This window comes from Neomonachus schauinslandi, chromosome 16 (genome assembly GCF_002201575.2).
Source record: "Neomonachus schauinslandi chromosome 16, ASM220157v2, whole genome shotgun sequence".
Classification (NCBI taxonomy): Eukaryota; Metazoa; Chordata; class Mammalia; order Carnivora; family Phocidae; genus Neomonachus; species Neomonachus schauinslandi.
Window position 1 is genome coordinate 8,846,005 of NC_058418.1, and position 18,039 is coordinate 8,864,043.

Genomic DNA, 18,039 nt, shown 5'->3' on the forward strand with positions numbered 1-18,039 from the left:
ACCCCAGGCCTCTCCCGCCTCAGAATCCATGGTCCCAAAAGCTGGGTGCACACACCCAGGGGGTGTGCGGGACAAGTCACTGAGATGAGCCAGTTAAAATAAACCTCTAAGTTTATTTTAAATTTTAAAATGGGATAATTTAAGCCTCATTACTAATATACAGAACAATAGTAGTACCTGTATATAATTTATAAATAAATACACACATTTGGGATACTTGCCCAAACAGCACTTATTCTTGGGTGCATGATCACAAAAGGAAGGCCGCCATGGCTTCACTTGCTAAGTGGTGCGGGCTCCCGGGACCCCCCGTCTCATGTAGTTACTAGAGAGGGGCAGAATATCCCACTTCAGTGTGGGCTCCAGCCTGACTGGGTTCGAGTCCCTGCTCTGTCACTTCCTAAGCTGTCTGACCTTGGGCAAGTGACTTTACCATTCTGGCCTCAGTGTGCTCACCTGTAAAACGGAAATAATAGCAGCTCCCTCCCGCCTCAGAGGGTTGAGGTGAGAGATTGATCAGTTAATCCGTGTCCAACACCGAGAAGGATGCCTGGCACATCACACGTGCTGAGTTATGTGAGCTAGGATTGCTGTTTATCCCGCCTTGCAAGTGGGCTAACAGGTGCAGAGCTCTACAACAATGAGGTAACGCAGTTAATATGGAGTGGGTCTGGCATCCAGAACTCGGTTCTTAACCACGGCTGCAGCTCAGGGCTGAGCCTGTTTCCTCCTCTGTAAGATGGGGTTAAGAGCAGCATGCATCTCACAGGGCTCTCCCAGGAGGCAAGGAGGTCGCATTCTGGAAGAAGGGAGATAGTCATCCTGTCCCTCCAGGTACGGGGGGATTAGAGAGACCAAAGGCTCAAGAGTTAGGAAAGCTACGGGAACGGGGAGGTCCTGGGCTTACTCGGGCCTTGGCCCCAGAGCAGGACAAAGGCGCCCTCTAGTGGCGGAAGCAACCCCAGCAACCAAGAGTCCTGCGGGGCTCTTCGCGAGCGAGACGCTGCGAGGGCACCCACTGAATCCTGGAGGAAAGTGATGCGCACCCAGAAACTGGGACACTCGCCCAGGCCCGCCCAACTAGTAAGTGGTAGAGCTGGGGTTTTAATCGCGGCAGTCCAGCCGCAGAACGTACACTTTTTCCTCTTTATAAGACTGTCCGTGCTCTAAATAAAACCCAAGCTCTTGGAAATCTTGCACAGGGCAGGTCTTCGAGGTCCAGGCCCGTCCCCGGCCCGCCCCCCAAATGCCAACGGCGCCAAAGCAAAGGGCAGCTCCCCGCGCATGAGTGTTCTTCAGACCCCAGGAGCGGGCGCTGGAGCTTCAGCCGCTTCCCGCCAAACTCAGGAGTGCAGGGTTGGGGTACTCGGGGTTCTCGATGACCCCGGGGCCGAACTTGAGCTCCAGGAAGCGACGGTAGTTGTTAGGCGCCTGCGCCACGAAGCCAGCGAAGGACAGGGGCACGAGAGGCTGCAGGAAGTGTTCGGGGAATTCGACATCCTGCCGGTGGTCCAGCCACGTGTCCTTGGTCATGACTCCGTTGCGGGGGTAGAAAGGCCACAGGTCCACGTGCAGGTGGTTGCTCTCGCTGTACTGCACGCGGAAGAAGTCGCCCTCTACGGCCTTCTCCCACACGAAGCCGCGCTCGTCCACCACCGAGCCCGCCTCGGCCCCCCGCAGCTGCTCGCAGTTGCCCACGTCCTCCAGGTAGATGCCCAGGTCCACGTCGTAGTCCCACGGGATGATGTCCCCGTGGCGGGCGGCGCCGAGCAGCGAGCCGCCCTCCAGCCAGTAGCGCACGCCCGCCGCCTCCAGCACGCCCACCACGTAGCGGGCGGTCTCGCGCAGCGCGCGCAGGCAGCACGGGGGCGTCCAGCGCTCCTCGTAGAGGTAGGCCGGCGTGTCGCCCACCACCGTCCCGAAGCAGCGCGGGGTCTCCTTGCTGCAACCGAACCACTCGAGGCGCCCGCCCTCCCCGCTCACCAGGCGGATGCCCAGCGAGCGCAGCAGCGCCGCCCGCCGCGCGCGCCCCTCGCGCTCCGCCTTCCAGCGCGCGTGGGCCGTGGCCAGGGGGGGCTGGCGCGCCGCGCCGAACGGCAGGTCCAGCAGCTGCACGGCCCAGCCGCGCAGGGCCGTCTGCAGGAAGAGGCCGGTGCCCACCGGCCGGGCCAGCGGCGCCGACAGGTTGAAGAGGTCGCGGGCGCGCAGGAGCACCACGGCGTCTCCGTCCAGGGCGTCGCAGCGGGGCGCGGAGGGCGCGGGGCCGTAGCGGGCCGTCCACTCCCGCAGGCTGACGTTCAGGGCCAGGCACCGGGCAGGGTTGGCCGAGGCGACGGGGGCGGCCACCAGGCGTGCCCTTCCCGCCCGGAGCACCTCCACCATGCGCTCCAGCTGGCCCGGTGCCTCGGCCCTCGCCCCGTCGGGCACCAGGGCCACGAACTCGGTGGCCACATAGGTCTCGGGGCGCGAGGCCGCGGCGGGCCGGTCCAGGGCGGGCTGGAGCAGCGCCAGGCGAACGTTGGGAACGCGGGGCAGGGCCAGGGGCGGGTAGGGGAGCGTGTCGGCGGCCACCACCACGGGCTGGGCTGCGTCCTGTTGCAAGAAGGAGTCCACCAGCTCAGGCACCGCGTTGTCAAAGGCCTCGAACTCCCGCACCAGGACGGTGACGCGGGGGCCGGCAGCAGCTCCACGGCGGGGACCCCGGGCCCGGGAGTTCCTGGGCTGGTGCTGCAGCCATGAGACATAGAAGAGGACCAGGAGGTTGAGCGTGATGGCAGCTGCCAGGGCAGCCTGGCAGCGGGTGAGACGCATGGGGCCAAAGTCGGGCCCTAGCTGGGCTTCCAGGGCATCCTGGGGAAGGGAGAACCAAAGGCGAGGCTGGAGCTGGTTGTCAGAAGCCTCCTACCCCCCACCCCCCTTCCATGCTCAGCGCTGCCCTCCTCTCCCAGCCCTTTCTCTATTTGGTTTCAGCTCTCCCACCCTAGCCCACCACTCCAGGGCATTTCTGCGTGGGGACAGGTCTGTATCCTCCCACTGGGCAGGTTCTGAGCTTGTTTCAATCACTGCTGGGTCCCTAGTTCCACCCAGCACAGAGCCTGGTGCTTAGCAAGGTTTTATCAAACGATTCACCTTCCCTTCTTCCTTGTTCAGTCGCAATTAATCTTTATCCTTTTCTTTGGCAACTTCTCATTCAGGTTTGGGTGCAGTTATAAATGTCCCACTCCATTCCCAGGCCCAGCTTGCACGTTCTGCTCCACCATTCCCTCCTCCAGGAAGCTCCTGCCCCGGATCTGTCTCTTCTGTCCCTCTCACACTCTGGCTCTGGCTCCAGGGTGAGGCTGCTGCCTCAGCATTGGCCCGCCAAGCCCCTCCCCCACTGTCCCCTTCTCACTTCCTCAATCCTGTGCCATCTGGCCATCTCTTTCCCGATGGTCTGCCAGATCGCTTTGGTTTTGCAAGAGAAGCTAGAAGTGTTTTCTTAAATCACAACTATCCCAATTTTTAATACTGACCACTACTTGAAAAACAAAAAACAAAGCAATTTTACCATATGTATTAACTAACTAGAATTTAAATAAAAGCATGAAATTAAAAAATAAAAATAAAAATACTTTGAATGCTAAGTCCTATCAAATAATAAATAAAAGGACAAAAATAAAATAATTTTTTTTTTTTTAAGGGGAATGGAGGGGCACCTGGGTGGCTCAGTCGTTAAGCGTCTGCCTTCGGCTCAGGTCATGATCCCAGGGTCCTGGGATCAAGCCCCATTTCTGGCTCCCTGCTCCGCGGGAAGCCTGCTCCTCTCTCCCACTCACCCTGCTTGTGTTCCCTCTTTTGCTGTGTCTCTCTCTGTCAAATAAATAAAATCTTAAAAATAAATAAATAAATAAAATAAATAAAAGGGGAGTGGGTAGCCTCTTTGGATAAGCAGCTGTGGGCCATAGGACACACCCACCCTTCACTCATCCCCCGCACTCCTACGCAACCCCCAGATGGCGCTGTCTCACTGTCCCCATCACAACGGGAGGCTCGGCTGGTCTCCAGAACTCCTACAATATGCTAACTCACTCTCCGGGCTCTGAGCAAATACTCAAAAAAAAGTTTCCCCAGGAAGGATTTCCATAGGTTTCTACTCCTCCCAGAAAGGGGGATATCAGAGACCCAGCTAATCTTCCTACCTCCTAAATACTTCTGACCACAGCTCCCCCTTCAATCCTGGTCCACCCAGATCCCCGCTCGCTCAGCCTCCCCTGGTCTCCTGAGCAAGTCTGCTCCTCATGGCAGCCAGAAGGGTCTTCATAAAGCACAAATCTGACCTCTCCCTCCCTGCTCAGAACCTGCCATGGCTACCCAGTACAGTGAGGAAAAAGTTTAAGTTTCTTACAACCTCCCATAAGACCTTGGGTGACCTTGGGTCTCTTGCTGGCCCACCAGTCCAGCTCCATCTCCTGCCATGTGTCAAACTCTGTCTAAGCCACCTTGGACTTTTCCTCCAACAGACGTTATTTCTAGGCCTTTGTACATTCTGTTCTTTCTGCTTAGAAGATTCTCTTCCCGAACACCCCTTCTCCCCATGCCTCTTTTCTCCTCGAGAACTCCTACTTATGCTTTAGGCCTCAGCTCTGATGCCTCCTCCCCCCAGGAAGCCCTCCCTGAACCCCAGGCTGGGTCAGAAGTCCTCTGTGGGCTCTTGAAGCCCCTGGGCTCCCCATCCCAGCCCTGCCTGTTCTGGTTGGGCATCATCCAGGGATGGGTCTGTCTCCCCTACGAGACTGTGAGACCCGGGAGGGTAAAGCCAGGGCTTCCTCGATCACCTCCGTGTCCCTGGCACACAGGTGGGTACTGAAAGTGCACTTGGTGGAAAACTGATGCCCAAAGCCAGGGCTCTCCGAATCTATAAGGCCTCAGGTTCCTGAAGTCAAACTCTGTACTGTGGCTCAGGGCCCTGGGTCCTGCCTCCTCGCTCTCTTTCTCTCTCCTACCAGGAATGCCCTCCTCCCCCTCTTCATCCATCCCAGGCCTGCTTACCCTTCTCTGACCCAGCTCGGGGTGGGCATTTAAGAATCTGAGTTGCACTTTAAGAGCAACTTCTTAATCTTTAAAACCTTGGAATCGCCTTCTGGACCTTAGATTGATTCTTCCTTCCTTCAGTTCTTCCCTCTCTGTGGAACTCCTACAATATGCCAGGCACTGTTCTAGGCACTGGGGACCCAATAGCGGACACACAGCACACAGCGACAAACAACTCTGACCTCACATTACTGTGGGTGGGGGAGGAACCTTTGGAACCATAGAATCTTTGGGGTCTTAAAAATCTTAGACTCTCAGAGCTTATGTACACAGAAGCACAGGAGAGACCACTGACAGTTCTAGAATCTCCTAAAGATTCTATAGAGACCATCTTCCTGCTCTGCCCTCATTCCCCACTTGGAGCCCAGAGGGATCCTGTTAAAACTCAAATTAGATCCTGTCCTGCATCTGCTCAAACCCTTCTGTGGCTTACAACTCACTCAAAGGAAAAGCCAAAGTCTTCACTGGGGTCCATAAGGCCCCATGTGATCCCCCAGCCTCTCCCACTGACTCTGTCAGCTCCAGCCACACTGGCCATCAAATACGCCCAGGGGACTTCAGCCAAAGTACTGGCTATTCCCTCTGCATGGCTCCTCCCTCATGGCCCTTGGGTCTCTGCTCAGATGTCACCTGTCCAGCGAGCCCTTTCTTTGGACACTCTTTTTTCAAAATGTATCTCCCTATGACCCACATATTTCCTGTGCCCCATCCCTGCGTTTTTCTCCTCTAGTCATGATCACGTAGATTTTACTTATTATTTTGTTCCTTGCTGTGTGCTCAGAGTGCAGCTCAGTGCCTGGCACATAGCACGTGCTCAATAAATGTGTGCGGCCCAAATGACTGACTCCAGTTGTTCAGATGGGGAAACTGTGGCTCAGAGACATAAAGGACGCAGGGAGAACCTCCCAGGCCCTGGCTCTCGGCATGCTCTGTCTGGCTGACTCTGGGCTACGAGGTGCCCAGCAGGAGAGAGGACAAAAATCGGGTCCTCAGAGACCAGTGGCTACGATAGCCAGACCAGCAGGTGAGGGGACCAGAAAAGAAAGAGAAAGGAATCATCCAGTACCCTGACACGGTTGGTCTTGACTTCCCCAACTATAAGGTCTCAAAACTCCTTTATCGAGGCAAAGGGTATGAAGCGATGATTCTGAAGGTCTGAATGTTCTGTTTCTCTGAATCACAATACGATGATAATATCAATAATTCTAGCTGCTCATGATATGCCAGATTCCTGCCTAAGCACTTTGCTTAAATTACCTTGTTTAATTTTCATGTTCTGATAACATTTTAAGATGAGGAAAAAGCAGTACAGAGAAGTGAGGTCACTCATTCAAGGCCACACAGCTGGGAAATGGTGGACCCAGGATTTGACCCACAACACTGGCTCTAGAGTCATGTTTTCAACCAAGAAGCTCTGCTGTCTCTCTTGGGTCCACTCAGACAGCCCAGCTCGCTGTCCACCTTCAGTGAGCATTCTGCGGCCCTAATCTGACGGGTGCTTTTCAAAGCTGAATACGGCACATCACTTAATGAATTCAACCCATTAACTCAACAGACAGATATTTACTGAGTATCCTCTGTGCCAGACCCTGTGTTCTAGGGACAGGGAAAGATCGAAGCGGTCACTGGGCAGGCCCTCCAGAGGTAGGAAGACAAAAACCACACACAGAACTTACAGATAGGTCAGGAAACAAGCGGGGGGTGTGATAGAGAAAAGGTGGTCAGGGGAGGAGAGGACAGTTAGGCTGAGACTTTGTCTCTCCATTCCTCACAAAACAATGTAAGTGGATCCAGATTCACGTTAGGCCTAGGTTCACCCAGCCTGAGCTCTGCTGTGGACTGGGGCCTCAGCTGCTGCATCTGTGGAATGGGAACGTGACAGGCAAAGAAAATGAACAATACGGGGGAAGGGCAGTTTCCACAGGAGTGCTGGTGACACTGAGGAACTTCTTACCTCCTAGGTTGCTGCAGGACCTCCGGGTGGGCGGTTCCAGCCCAGCTCAGCTGCACTGCTGAGGGAACAAGAACCAGAAAACCCCAAATCAGCCAATTTTGCACAGTAGAGTATGATTTCACCTTACCTACAAAAGTGGCAGTGAGAAGGTCAGAGAATCCTTTACTCTTTGAAGTTCCATAAGCTCAGGCACCACCTGGGGTATCTCAGGAATGGGTGGGAAGGATATCAGTTATGATAGCAACCTATAACCATCCCTTTCTTATGAATGAATGTGTCCAGAAAGGTGGGGCTAGAGATGACCAAAGCTGTTACCATGACAACCTCTTCCCTAGACCTACTCCATCCCGAGACACAATCTTAAAACTGTCTCCTACCTTGGTGGGCCTGGTTCTTAGGGTCACGGGAAGGGGGGACTGTCCTTGTTACCATAGTAACCAGGGGTTGGCCTTGCCTGTTTCCACCTCCTGGTCCAGGCCCTGTAACCATAGCAACGACTCCTCAGCAGAGCATCTTCTCTAAATAAACACACCTGGTTGGTTTGGTCCATGGACCTCCCACGATGAGAAAGGTGGGGGGAACAGGTTACCATGGTAATGCCAACTGGGTGGCTAGGGGGAGGGGTTGGGAAAGAGGTGTTCTCTCAGCAATCAGTGTCCTTGGGGCTGGGGTCCTTTCTACCTGAGTGCTAGGTGAGGTTGCCATAGTAACCAAATGAAGGTAGGGGCAGAAGGACCACCAGGGACTTAGGTTACCTTAGCAACCTCCTCCTGGTGCAGGGACAGGTGAGGTTTGGGGTTCCATAACCACAAAGGGGGACGATTCCAGGCTGGGGAAGGGTTACCATGACTACCGACCTGGACCAGGAATCAGAGAGGATGGGGCCACTGCTGAAACCACCCCTGGTGGTCACCCTTTCTCTCAGAGGGACAGTGTCGAGGAGAGTGACATTTGGGTCTGGAGGGGGTTAGAATTTTTCTTTGGGGCGAAGCAAGAGGAGAGGGGCAGAAAGCGGTTCCTCCCAAAGTCCAGCTCTTCCCAGGCGCGACCCTCGTGCTGGGCCTGGGTCTCAGCGCTCCTCGGGGCGCGCGCCCCGCCTCTTCCCTCCCAACCGTACGCGCGCGCGCGCTTTCGGGGTCGACCCGGGTGGGCGAGGCGCGCGCCCGTCCTCGTTCCCATCACAGCCCCCCCCCTCCGGCCCCCGCCGAGCGCGCGCGCGGCCGGGGTGGGGGGGGTGGCGGTGGTACGGCCGCGCAGGCGCGCGAGGCACAGCGGGCGCGCGGGCCGGCCCCGGCGCCTCCATGATGGAGGAGCGAGCGGCCGCCGCGGTCGCCGCCGCCGCCTCCTCCTGCCGCCCGCTGGGCTCCGGTGCGGGCCCCGGCCCGACGGGGGCAGCCCCGCCCTCTGCCCCTGCCCCGGGGCCCGGCCCGTCTGGTAAGGGAGGCGGCGGCGGAGGCAGCCCCGGGCCTACGGCGGGGCCCGAGCCCCTGAGCCTGCCCGGGATCCTGCACTTTATCCAGCACGAGTGGGCGCGCTTCGAAGCGGAGAAGGCCCGCTGGGAGGCCGAGCGCGCCGAGCTGCAGGTGAGCGCCGCCCCGGGACCCCCGACCCCCCGCCCGGCCCGGCCCGGCCTCACCCGCCGCCGCCGTCGCCGCCATCTTGGAGCAATGGCCGCCGGGACGGCCGGGGGGGGGCGGGAGGGGACCGCGACCGGCCCGGAGACGGAGTGAGGGGCCGTCCGAGGGGGGTCCTGAGGGCACCCGGCGGCTCGAGGCGGGAGGGGGGCCCCGGGGCGGGAGGGTCCGACAGGGGCCGGCCGAGAGGAGGGGCGCAGGGGACCGGAACCGGCTGGAAGCTGGAGTGGGAGTGAGCGGACCGGCAGACGGGTTCCCTGGAGAGCGACCTCGGGCCCTGAGGGGAGCCCAGGAGAACTCAGCGGAGAGTGGTGGGAGGAGTTGGGGGGGTCTCGTTGGGAGTGAGCAAAAGCCCGAAAGGTGCCGCTGGGCTCCCACCCCCGTCCCCGACTAGGTGAGGGTTGGAGGTGGAACTTGATGGGCTTCGGGTGGGAGAGAGGGGGCGTCGGGGGAACTTGGGAGCCGCCGAGGGCGAGAGTGAGTCGAACGGGGATCTGGCCTGCGTGGGGAGAGGAAGTCAGGGAGCCTGGGACCGGGTGTGTTTTCAGAGCATTTGGACTGGGCGGGGGGGCGGGGGGAATGAAAGGTGCCTGTATGAGGAGGACTCGGGAGGAGAAGAGGGCCTCGGGGGGTCCCAGGAGGAAAATGTGTGCCCTCCCCTCTAAGGACGAAACTTTGGGGAGCCCGGCATGTGTGGCTGTCGACTGTAGGGTGGGGTGCCGGGAGTGGAAGCATGGACAGGGCCGGGACTTGGTCTAGGAGCCTGTATGTAAGAGCTGCAGAGCGGAAACTCCAGTTTGGGGGATGTGGAGGAGTGCGGCGGGCAATGGCCTTGAGATGGGAGGTGTGTATAGGATGTCAGGTGGAGAACCCTGGACTGGAGTGCGCTGGCGTCCAGCGTGGAGATAAGGGGACCTGGGATGGAGACAGGAGGACTTTTGGGGGGGGGGGGCTACCTGGAGGGTGGCAGGGGGAGGATTTGGCAGAGCAGGCAGACAGCGTTGAAGAAGCATCTCAGAAGGACTCTGGGAGGAGATGTGTTTGTGGAAGTGTCTGAGAAAGGACCCCATGGTTTGTGGAGTGGCTTGGGAGAGGAGTGTGCTTTGGGATGATGTTTGTTAGAGCCTGAGGAGTTGGGCTGGGTTTCGTGACCTTGAGAAGTATAGGTCTGTTTGCGGAGTGTCTGGAGGATGGGGCATCAGAGTTGTGAGGATTTGAAGGGATCCAGGGATGGGCGACGAGGACTCTGAGGGTTCCTGGGCTGGGGTATAATTAGCAGAAGCCGGTATCTACTTCTAGCAGCCCAATTTTCCCCTTCTGGTTCCCGGTTTCCTGTCTAGTTGATATGGGGACCCCAAATAAATAACCGATTAGAATTTTGTCCAGAGGGTGAATGAAGAGAGCATTCTACAACCCCCACCCTCTGCCACTAGGGATCTTAGCTGTGTGGTAGCTGAGGCTTGGCATTGAGGTGGGAGAGGAATCCTTATATAAGCACTCCTCACTTTTGTGTTCAACTCTGTTTCGGGAGCTCTTTCCCAGCATACATCTGGCTAGATCTCAATACCCCATTATGGAGACCCGGCAGGTGTACCCTGGCCCTCTCAGCAGCAAGGAGGCAGCTGCTGTTTATTGAGCACATATGAGGGGCTAAGCACTGTATGTAGCACTTTAGATACACGGTATCATTTATCCTTGCAACATTCTGGGAGGGCGAGTGATTCTATTCCCCCACCCTTGCTTTTTGAGAAAAGAATCCGAAGAGCAAAGGGAGGCCCTGAGGGAGAGTCAGTCCGTGATTGATCTAGGATCACAGCCTGTGGGTGGCAGGGCTGGTCTGTGGGCTTTTAAAAGCCCATGCTCTGTACCTCTCTGCTGCCCAGTACAGACGAGGAAAATGTTCCACCAAAGCCCAGTGGCCTCCTCAGGATCGGCCAAGCAGTTGTAAGCAGACCTGGGATTGAATCTTGGTCTCTGGGACTTCACACGCCAGTGCACCCTGCAGCACCCACCGTGCCACCTTCTCGTCCTTGAGACAGACGGGAGAAAAGTTGTGTGTTTATGCCCTCACCTAGTGGCCCTTGGAGTTGGAGAAGAACTCGTGGAGAGCCCCTGGGTAGGCTCTCCCGTGTCCAGGCTGCGGCATCACTTACTGTGAACTTTTGTTTTCTCTTGTTCTGGCACATTAGTAAAAACGCAGAGGTGTCAGAAGTGTGTGTGTGTATGTGTGTGTGTGAGTGAAAAGGGAACCCCCCCATCCCTTTCCTGCTCTTCTCTGCAACTGTTCCTGCGAGAAAAGTAGTTCAGCTCTGTGTGTGTAAAACGTGAGGTCACATACGAATCGTTTTGCGACTTTCACACCCGTGCCTTGGTGTTCTTTTCCTGTCCGGACAGAGAACTTTCGTATTATTTTTGATAACTACATTCCACTGGATGTTTATACTGTAGCTCCTTTAGTTGACCCTCGTTGACAGACTTTTAGCTTCTTTCCTAGAACCTCCCCCACCCCCGGTCAGGAATGGCTGCAGTGATTATCTTTACATTCCTTGTGAGTATAAGGCGGAATAGGTGGGGGCAATGGAAGAACAGCTATGTTTATGAAACGGCGATTGGTTCAGGTTGCCCCCACGGTTCCACACCCCCCCTTCAGCGGCACCTCAGTTTACACACCTTTGCTCGAACACTTACGCTTAACTTCTCTTAACCGTGTGACTTCTCTTGTGAGATCCGTGAAGGCCTGGCCCATGTCTGACTTCTGTGAGGAACCCTGCGTACCTTTTCTCCAAATCGCAGAGTACAGCTGCTCTGGGCACAGGACCCGCTGTGATGTCGCTGTGCTCAGTGAGGGCGTGTGGGGGATGGTAGAACAGGCAGCCGCTCGTGAGGTCCTGCCGGTACCCAGAGATCAGGGCAGGGAGGTGGCGTAGATGCCATCTGACAATAAGCAGGACTTTGTCAGATGGGGGATTCCGAGAAGCAGGCAGTGTGGTTTCTGCCCTTTAGAAACTTCCAGGCTGCCAGAGGAGCCTAGTTTGCACAAGAGACTGCAGAGAACTGTGCACACACACACAAGTGGAGTTACTTGATTGTGTGGCTCTGCTCGAAGCACCGTGATCTTTTGAATGTAAGAAAGCATAAAATATTTAAATGAAAACGGAAGTTACGGTCATAAGTATTTGTGATTTTGTAGATACGTATGTTGTGCATTTAAGGTAAATCAACACAGGATAAACACAAAAGGTCATGTACAAACCCTGTATAGTTTATAGAACTCTGGCACTTCTGGGGAGGGGAGCTCGCCGAGGACAGGAGGAACCTCTCGGGGGAGTCTCAGATGGATGTTCACGGAGGAGCAGCGATAGGGAGATGTGGGGAGCGTGGTGGCAGCAGAGAAGGTATGGAACTGGCCCCTCCCCACTGCCAGCCTCACTAGGGGCTCGGAAGCATCCAGTGGGGAGGCATCCCTGCCAGGAGCCCCTGGTGCTGGGCAAGGATACAGGGCTAGGTGGGGCCAGAAGGGAAACAGACAGGACTGGTGGCTGGGACAGAAAGGTCAGCACAGGATACGGAGAAGCATCCATCAGCCCCGGGGAGGACCGAGGTTGCTCAGGCTCCTCGGGAAGCCCTTCCAGTGCCGCCTGGCTGGAGAGAGGGAGCAGCTGAGGGAGAGGCGGCAGCGGCGTCTGGGCACAGTTCTTGGGGGGGGGGGGGGTGTGTTCTAACAGTCTGGCCAGGGGGAGTGGCGGTGGGTGAATATGGTGGGTAGAGAACTTACAGATCCTAGGCTTACCTGCCAGACCACCAGGGCACTCACAGATCAGGCGGCGCTGGCTGCTGGCATTTTCGGCGGTCGGAGGGACCGGCTGCCAACACTTCCCCTTTCAGTGGGATTCCACTGAGTTGGTTCACTTCAACCACATGTTTCTGGTTCTTTCTTCTCCCTTCTTTGCCAGGGGAGCTGGGAAGGGGACAACAGAGCAGAGTGGGCTGAGTCAGGTTCTCGCACCATAATGAGGAGAAGAGAGATCGGGGCTTGCTGTGGTGAAAGCAAGGAGATAAAGGGGCCCAGCCCAGCAAGTGTGAGGGCCTTGTCTGCTCTTCCCTTTCTCCCCACAGACTGAGTCACCTGTGTTATCAGTCCCGCCTCCTTATTACCACAAATCCACTAACCCAGCCCCCCTTCCTCATCTGGGCCACTTGTCATTTCTCCCTGGGATTTCTGGGACTGCCTCCTGTGACTGGCCTTTAGCTTCGTGGGCATCCCACCCCCCCAACCCCCCAGCCATCAGTTCTCTGCAATATAGCTGGAATTGTCTTTGTAACATGCACTGATTACATCTCTCCTTTACTTAAAACCCTTCCGTGGCTTCCCCTGTGCTCTTAGGACAACATTCAAACTCCAACTTGGTGTGCAGTTCTTTCTCGGGCCTACAAGCCTCTCTGCCTTTCCTCACTAACCCTGTTACACATTATCATGCGGCCGTACTGGCCTTTTTAGCGTTCCATAAGCCTGCCATGCAGCTCTTGTCTCTGTCCTCTGCCAGCAGCACCTGCCACTCCCCTGGCCACCTTCTAACAGCCTTCAGGTCTTGACTGAACTGTGCTGCTTAACCTCCAGGAGCGGGTTGGGTGTCCCTCCTCCCATAACACCCTTTGCTTCCTCACCGTGCCTAGTCACGCCATATGTTGGTTGTCCATGCTCCTGCTTGTCTCCTGCACCACACTGAGAGCTCTGTGGGGCCAGGAACCACTCATCTTCTCCATTACTGGCCAGTGCCTCACGTAGGACCTGGTTGTCCAGGCAGTCACCAGTGCTGGATGTCGAATGGATGTAGGTGTTCAGCAGGCTGTCCCGGCACTGGGAAGTAGAAGGCTCACTACGGAAGCCCCAGAGGGTAGGGAGGACAGTGAGGAGGTAGTAATTGGGGGCTTATGTTTGGTGATTGAGCTTTTCTTCTCCGCCTTCTAAAGTGACTGGACAGGGTGGATTTGGGTGAAAAAGGACAGAAATTCAGACTGCTAAGATGGTGACCACATGTGAGTCTGCCTGTCTGGCCTTAGGTATTTATGCGCGTATGTGTTGATTTAAAGTGTAGAGAGAGAAAAGTGTTCAGAAGGGGGGCAAAGTCCATTCCCTCAATGGATAGATGGGGTTTTTTTTTCCCCCCACAGCATACCTGGTGACATATAGCGATCTGTTCATTATTTTTCCCACACCCCCTTCTGGAATGTGCGCTCCATCTTGTTCAGTGCTGTGTCCTCTATCTGCTCCTGTACCTGATACACAGTTGGGGCTCAGTAAATATTGGTGTCGTAAATGAACGAATGCATGATACTTTCGTCTTACATCAATGCACGTATATTCCTTTTTATTTTCTCGAAGGAAGCCTACATTGCAGTTATGCCTGTAGGCTGCGTCCCCAGAAGTGGACCTGTCAGGACAAAGGGAGTGTGCATTTAACATTTTTATAGATATGGCCGAATTGCCCTCCAGGAAGTGTGCATCGATGTATGACCCCACCAGAGGTATATGAGTGCCCGTTCCCGGCCAGAGCCAGGCATTAATTAGCACATGCTCAGTTCTCAGCTAACCTGAGGGAGAGACCTGGTCCCTGGAGCAGGACCGAGGCCATAGTAGGCTTGCGGGCACAGAGCTGTGCCACACTCCGAAGTGCCTGGGCAGGTAGGTCCTCTGGGCCCTTCGAGCCTTAAGGAGAGGGAGAGAGTGTGGGTGGGCATCTGAGAGGCTGCCAAGAACCTAGAGTCCTAGAGCCGGGCTTTGAGAATGGGCACGGCCTGGAAAAGGTGTCTGTGGCCAGACCCCGGGGCTTCTTAGAGTCATTGAAGTTCTCCAACAAGCACATGATGTTTGGGGATTGGCTCCAGGAAGATGCAGCTGCCTGTGGGGGCAGGAGGCCTGTAAACCACGGACATCTCTTGCTTGATGGGGCTTGGGTCTTAAAGAACTGGGCCCATTTCAGCGTTGCGGAAGAACGGACAGGGAGAATAAAAATAATAAGAGGTAGGAGCCGGCATTTATTAGCCCTTCTTCTGTGCTAGGCCTCGGACTGAGAAGAACTTAACACATGAGGGGCAGGCACTCTCGTGAGCCCCATTTTCTAGAAGGGGAAATGGAGGCTCAGAGAAGGCCGATGACCTGCCTAAGATCATGCAGCAAGTAAGTGGCCGAGCCCGGCCTGGAGCTCAGGCTGTCCCAGCCTGTAACAGTGGAGCACTTGGGGAGAAGCCAGGGTTGAGCCCTGCTCTCAGGGCTTTGGCACAGGACTTCTGGAACATGGTCAGGGGCCAGGATCCTGCCTCGAAGGCCGTTGGCCCAGTGTCTCCAAAAGACCTGTTGACAGACCAGAGCAGACTGGGGTAGCCATGCCAGCAGACGGTGTGAAGTGGTTGGCAGGGGCCCTGGGTAATGTCTGTGGCATGTCTCGCTCACCCTGGGCAGACTCCAGTGGGACGCTTGGTCCCCGCGGTGGGGGTTGGGTGGTAAAGCTTTTGCATTGGAGCGGGAGCTGAGCTGAGCCACCCACTCTTGTCCCTAAGCTCCCGAAGTAGCTTCCTACGCCTCCCAGAGACAGATGCTCTGGTAGAAATAGTGAGACACCACCTCCACCAGCAACCTAGGGGACAGCACCTGCCTTAGGGTGGGGGAGAAGGAGCCCGGGGCTCTTCGTGCCTACCTCCCCCACCTTCATCCCCGATCTGACTTCTCCCCAAAAGGCAGGGGCCAAGTTACCCATTTTAATTTTAAGGGTTAAGGACTCCTCCTCAGCTCTTTCATGGTGGGTCACATGGCAGGGGACTCTGGAAACAGATCCAGCATGCCCTGTCACTGCTCCATTGAACCCTGGCTCAGGGTCTTCACGCCTGAAGACGTGGCTGCTGCATGTCGTTGTGGGGGTGGGGGTGGGGGCTGGAGCTGATTGTCCTTGCGTGAGTGAGGGACACACATCAGTGAGCCTGAGCCCTGCTGTCTTCCTGTTCCCTTCTATCCCCCCAGGCTCAGGTGGCTTTCCTCCAGGGAGAAAGGAAAGGGCAAGAGAATCTCAAGACAGACCTGGTGCGGCGGATCAAGATGTTGGAATATGCGCTGAAGCAGGAAAGGTGAGCCCTGCTGTCTGGGTGCCCAGGGAGGTTTGGAATCCGGCGTTTTCTTCCCCATCACCCAATACTGTGTGATTCTAGCGCAGGGAGACAGAACAAGACACGGTAGGTGGAGTTCAGGATCAGCGCTAGTAACAATATTCGTAATGATGGTGGCCCCCGCTGTATGCTCATTGCCTCATTGACCCCTTCCAGTCACCTCATGGGTACAGGTGAGGCTTCCAGAGGGGAAGGACTTCTTCAGGGACTCCTGGAGCTGGGTAGCACCACAGTCTGCCTGACTCCAAAGAGTGGGTTCTTCATAATGCCATGTGTGGCCTCTTCCACCAGGGCGGCTTCCTAAAGGTGGAGTGAGGTGGGAGTGGGGAGGGGGCTCAGCTTCAGTGGTCAGGGAGTGGACTCTGGAAGGCCCTGGGATCTGGGATCCCTGAGGTGAGTGCTGGCCCTGTCTACTCCTCTGCATCTGTCATCCGTTGATCATTTGCTCTTCTAGGGCCAAATACCATAAATTGAAGTTTGGGACGGACCTGAACCCAGGGGAGAAGAAATCAGAACCAGCAGAACAAGGTACCCACCTGCAGATCCGCCTGACTTGCCCATCCCGCAAAATGGAGCTCAGTGTGGTGGAGTTGCGCAGAGTTGGGCCACCTCTTTCTTTCTTCGCTCCACAGAAAGCAGACTTGCCCGGGGGGCTGGGGAGGGCTTGAACTTCACTCACGCCCTTCGCAGGCTGCTCTGCAGGGCCCCCGAGTGGGGAGGGGGCTGGATTGCGGTGAAGAAGGCCAGTCCTGCCTTCTGTCCCTCTGTGACACAGACGGACACTGTCCCTAATATTCTAAGCTCCTTGTTCACCAACAAGTAGGTAGGGCAGGTGTTCCAGGTAGAGGGACACGTGTATGGAAGTTTGGCGATGTGAGAGAGGGGACGAGGAGTTACTGGGTGTGACTGGAACAGGTGGTGTGGGACAGTGGAGGTGAGGGGCCGGGCGACCCATCAAGGCCTTCAGGGCTGGGTTAACAGTAATGTTGTTGTTTACATCAGACCCCTCCCACCAGGACTGGAGTCCTAGAGGTCAGGGGTCTTTGTAGTCCAGGCACCTAGCCAGGTGCCTGGTAGATGCCCAGTAAGTAGTTGATGAGTAAAAAAGACGATCTCATTTAATCCTTTCAAGAATCCCGAGAGCTAGGTGCTACTATTATTAACTGATTTTATCGGAAGAGGAAGCTGAGGCTCAGAGAGGTAAACCAACCTGCTCGAGGTCACACAGCTGGTGAGTGGCAGAGCCGGACTTGAAGTATAGAGTCTGGTTCTGCCTGCTGTCTCACAGCGGGGCCAGCTTCCTGTGTGGCAAAGTAACATAAGTGGATGGGAGTCTGTAGGTCGTCTGGGGGGTGGTTTGGGGAATGACCCCAGGAGAGTAGAGGGCGTGGAGGGGTGAGGGTAGGTTTCAGATGCCCTCAGGCAGGGACTCGGCAGGACATGTGACAGTGACCAGTAGTGACTGAGGAGGGTTTGAGGGTGAGGAAGGTGGAGGAGGTGATGGGTACGTGGCACTGCCCTAAGACAGTCTGCCTCCTTTGTCTCCACTCTCCAGTCTCCAATGGCCCTGTGGAGTCGGTCACCCTGGAGAACAGCCCACTGGTGTGGAAGGAGGGGCGGCAGCTTCTCCGGCAGTGAGTGTGCAGGACAGGGGTGCCGGGCTGGGGTGGGGAGAGGGACACGTTTGGCTCGGGAGATAAGCCCGAAGACTCCACAGTCCTTCCTGTCCCCCCTGGGGGCGGGACACTGGACTGTCAGGATCCCTGCTGGTCACGCTGTGGGTGGAGCCAAGCCTGGGAGGGAGGGAAGACTTGCTGCAGGAGGCAGGGGGGGGGGGCCTCCTCTTGGGATGTGACCCCAGATATCGCTCACTTAAAAAAAAAAAAAAAAGAAAGGGTAATGTTATGTTTTACTATTAAAGAGATTAGTGTGTTTTTAGAAAACTCACAAAATATAGGGAAGCACACACACACACACACACACAAATAAAATCACTTAGAATTCCACCACCCAAGGAATCTCATGCTCCTGTAAACATTTTGGCGACTCTGGTGGGGCTCTGTGTGTGTGTTTTATAAAAGCAGGCGCTCCCCTTCCCCCGTGTTTTCTACTGCATTGTTTTTGTGTTGTGGACATCCTTCCATATAAATTAGTTAGGTTGCATCATCTTAAGAGCCGTATGCTCGTCTGTCACACAGATAACCATCACTTTCCATAGCCAGG

The 18,039-nt window shown here is 56.1% G+C and overlaps 2 protein-coding genes and 1 long non-coding RNA gene across 6 annotated transcripts in view; 1 reads left to right on the top strand and 2 right to left on the bottom strand.

Annotated features, from left to right (window-relative positions):
- LOC110572922 (fukutin related protein) lies at positions 1-2,811 on the bottom strand. Its single transcript, XM_021681350.1, has one exon. It carries the CDS (start codon positions 2,809-2,811, stop codon positions 1,324-1,326), a length of 1,488 nt encoding a protein of 495 aa, XP_021537025.1. The 3' UTR covers positions 1-1,323.
- Positions 2,806-8,675, bottom strand: LOC110572923. The gene is made up of 3 exons (XR_002479886.1): positions 8,661-8,675; positions 7,025-7,082; positions 2,806-2,850 (listed from the first exon to the last, which is right to left on the bottom strand). It is a non-coding gene; the product is annotated as an uncharacterized LOC110572923 (long non-coding RNA).
- STRN4 (striatin 4) overlaps positions 8,300-18,039 on the top strand; it is a 25,265-nt gene continuing 15,525 nt past the window's right edge. For 2 of the 4 annotated variants that reach the window (XM_021681346.1, XM_021681347.1), the window contains exons 1-4: positions 8,300-8,607; positions 15,674-15,777; positions 16,271-16,344; positions 17,372-17,450. In XM_021681346.1, the coding sequence (XP_021537021.1) occupies positions 8,326-8,607; positions 15,674-15,777; positions 16,271-16,344; positions 17,372-17,450 (539 nt within the window). In that variant the 5' untranslated portion in view covers positions 8,300-8,325. Of the gene's footprint in view, positions 8,608-14,718; positions 14,837-15,673; positions 15,778-16,270; positions 16,345-17,371; positions 17,451-18,039 lie in introns of all 4 variants that reach the window. The other 2 variants (XM_021681348.1, XM_044922278.1) reach the window with 2 other exon arrangements.

Bases quoted from the DNA above. Each gene is read 5' to 3' on its own strand.
- LOC110572922 (XM_021681350.1), bottom strand. From the start codon at position 2,811: ATGCGTCTCACCCGCTGCCAGGCTGCCCTGGCAGCTGCCATCACGCTC.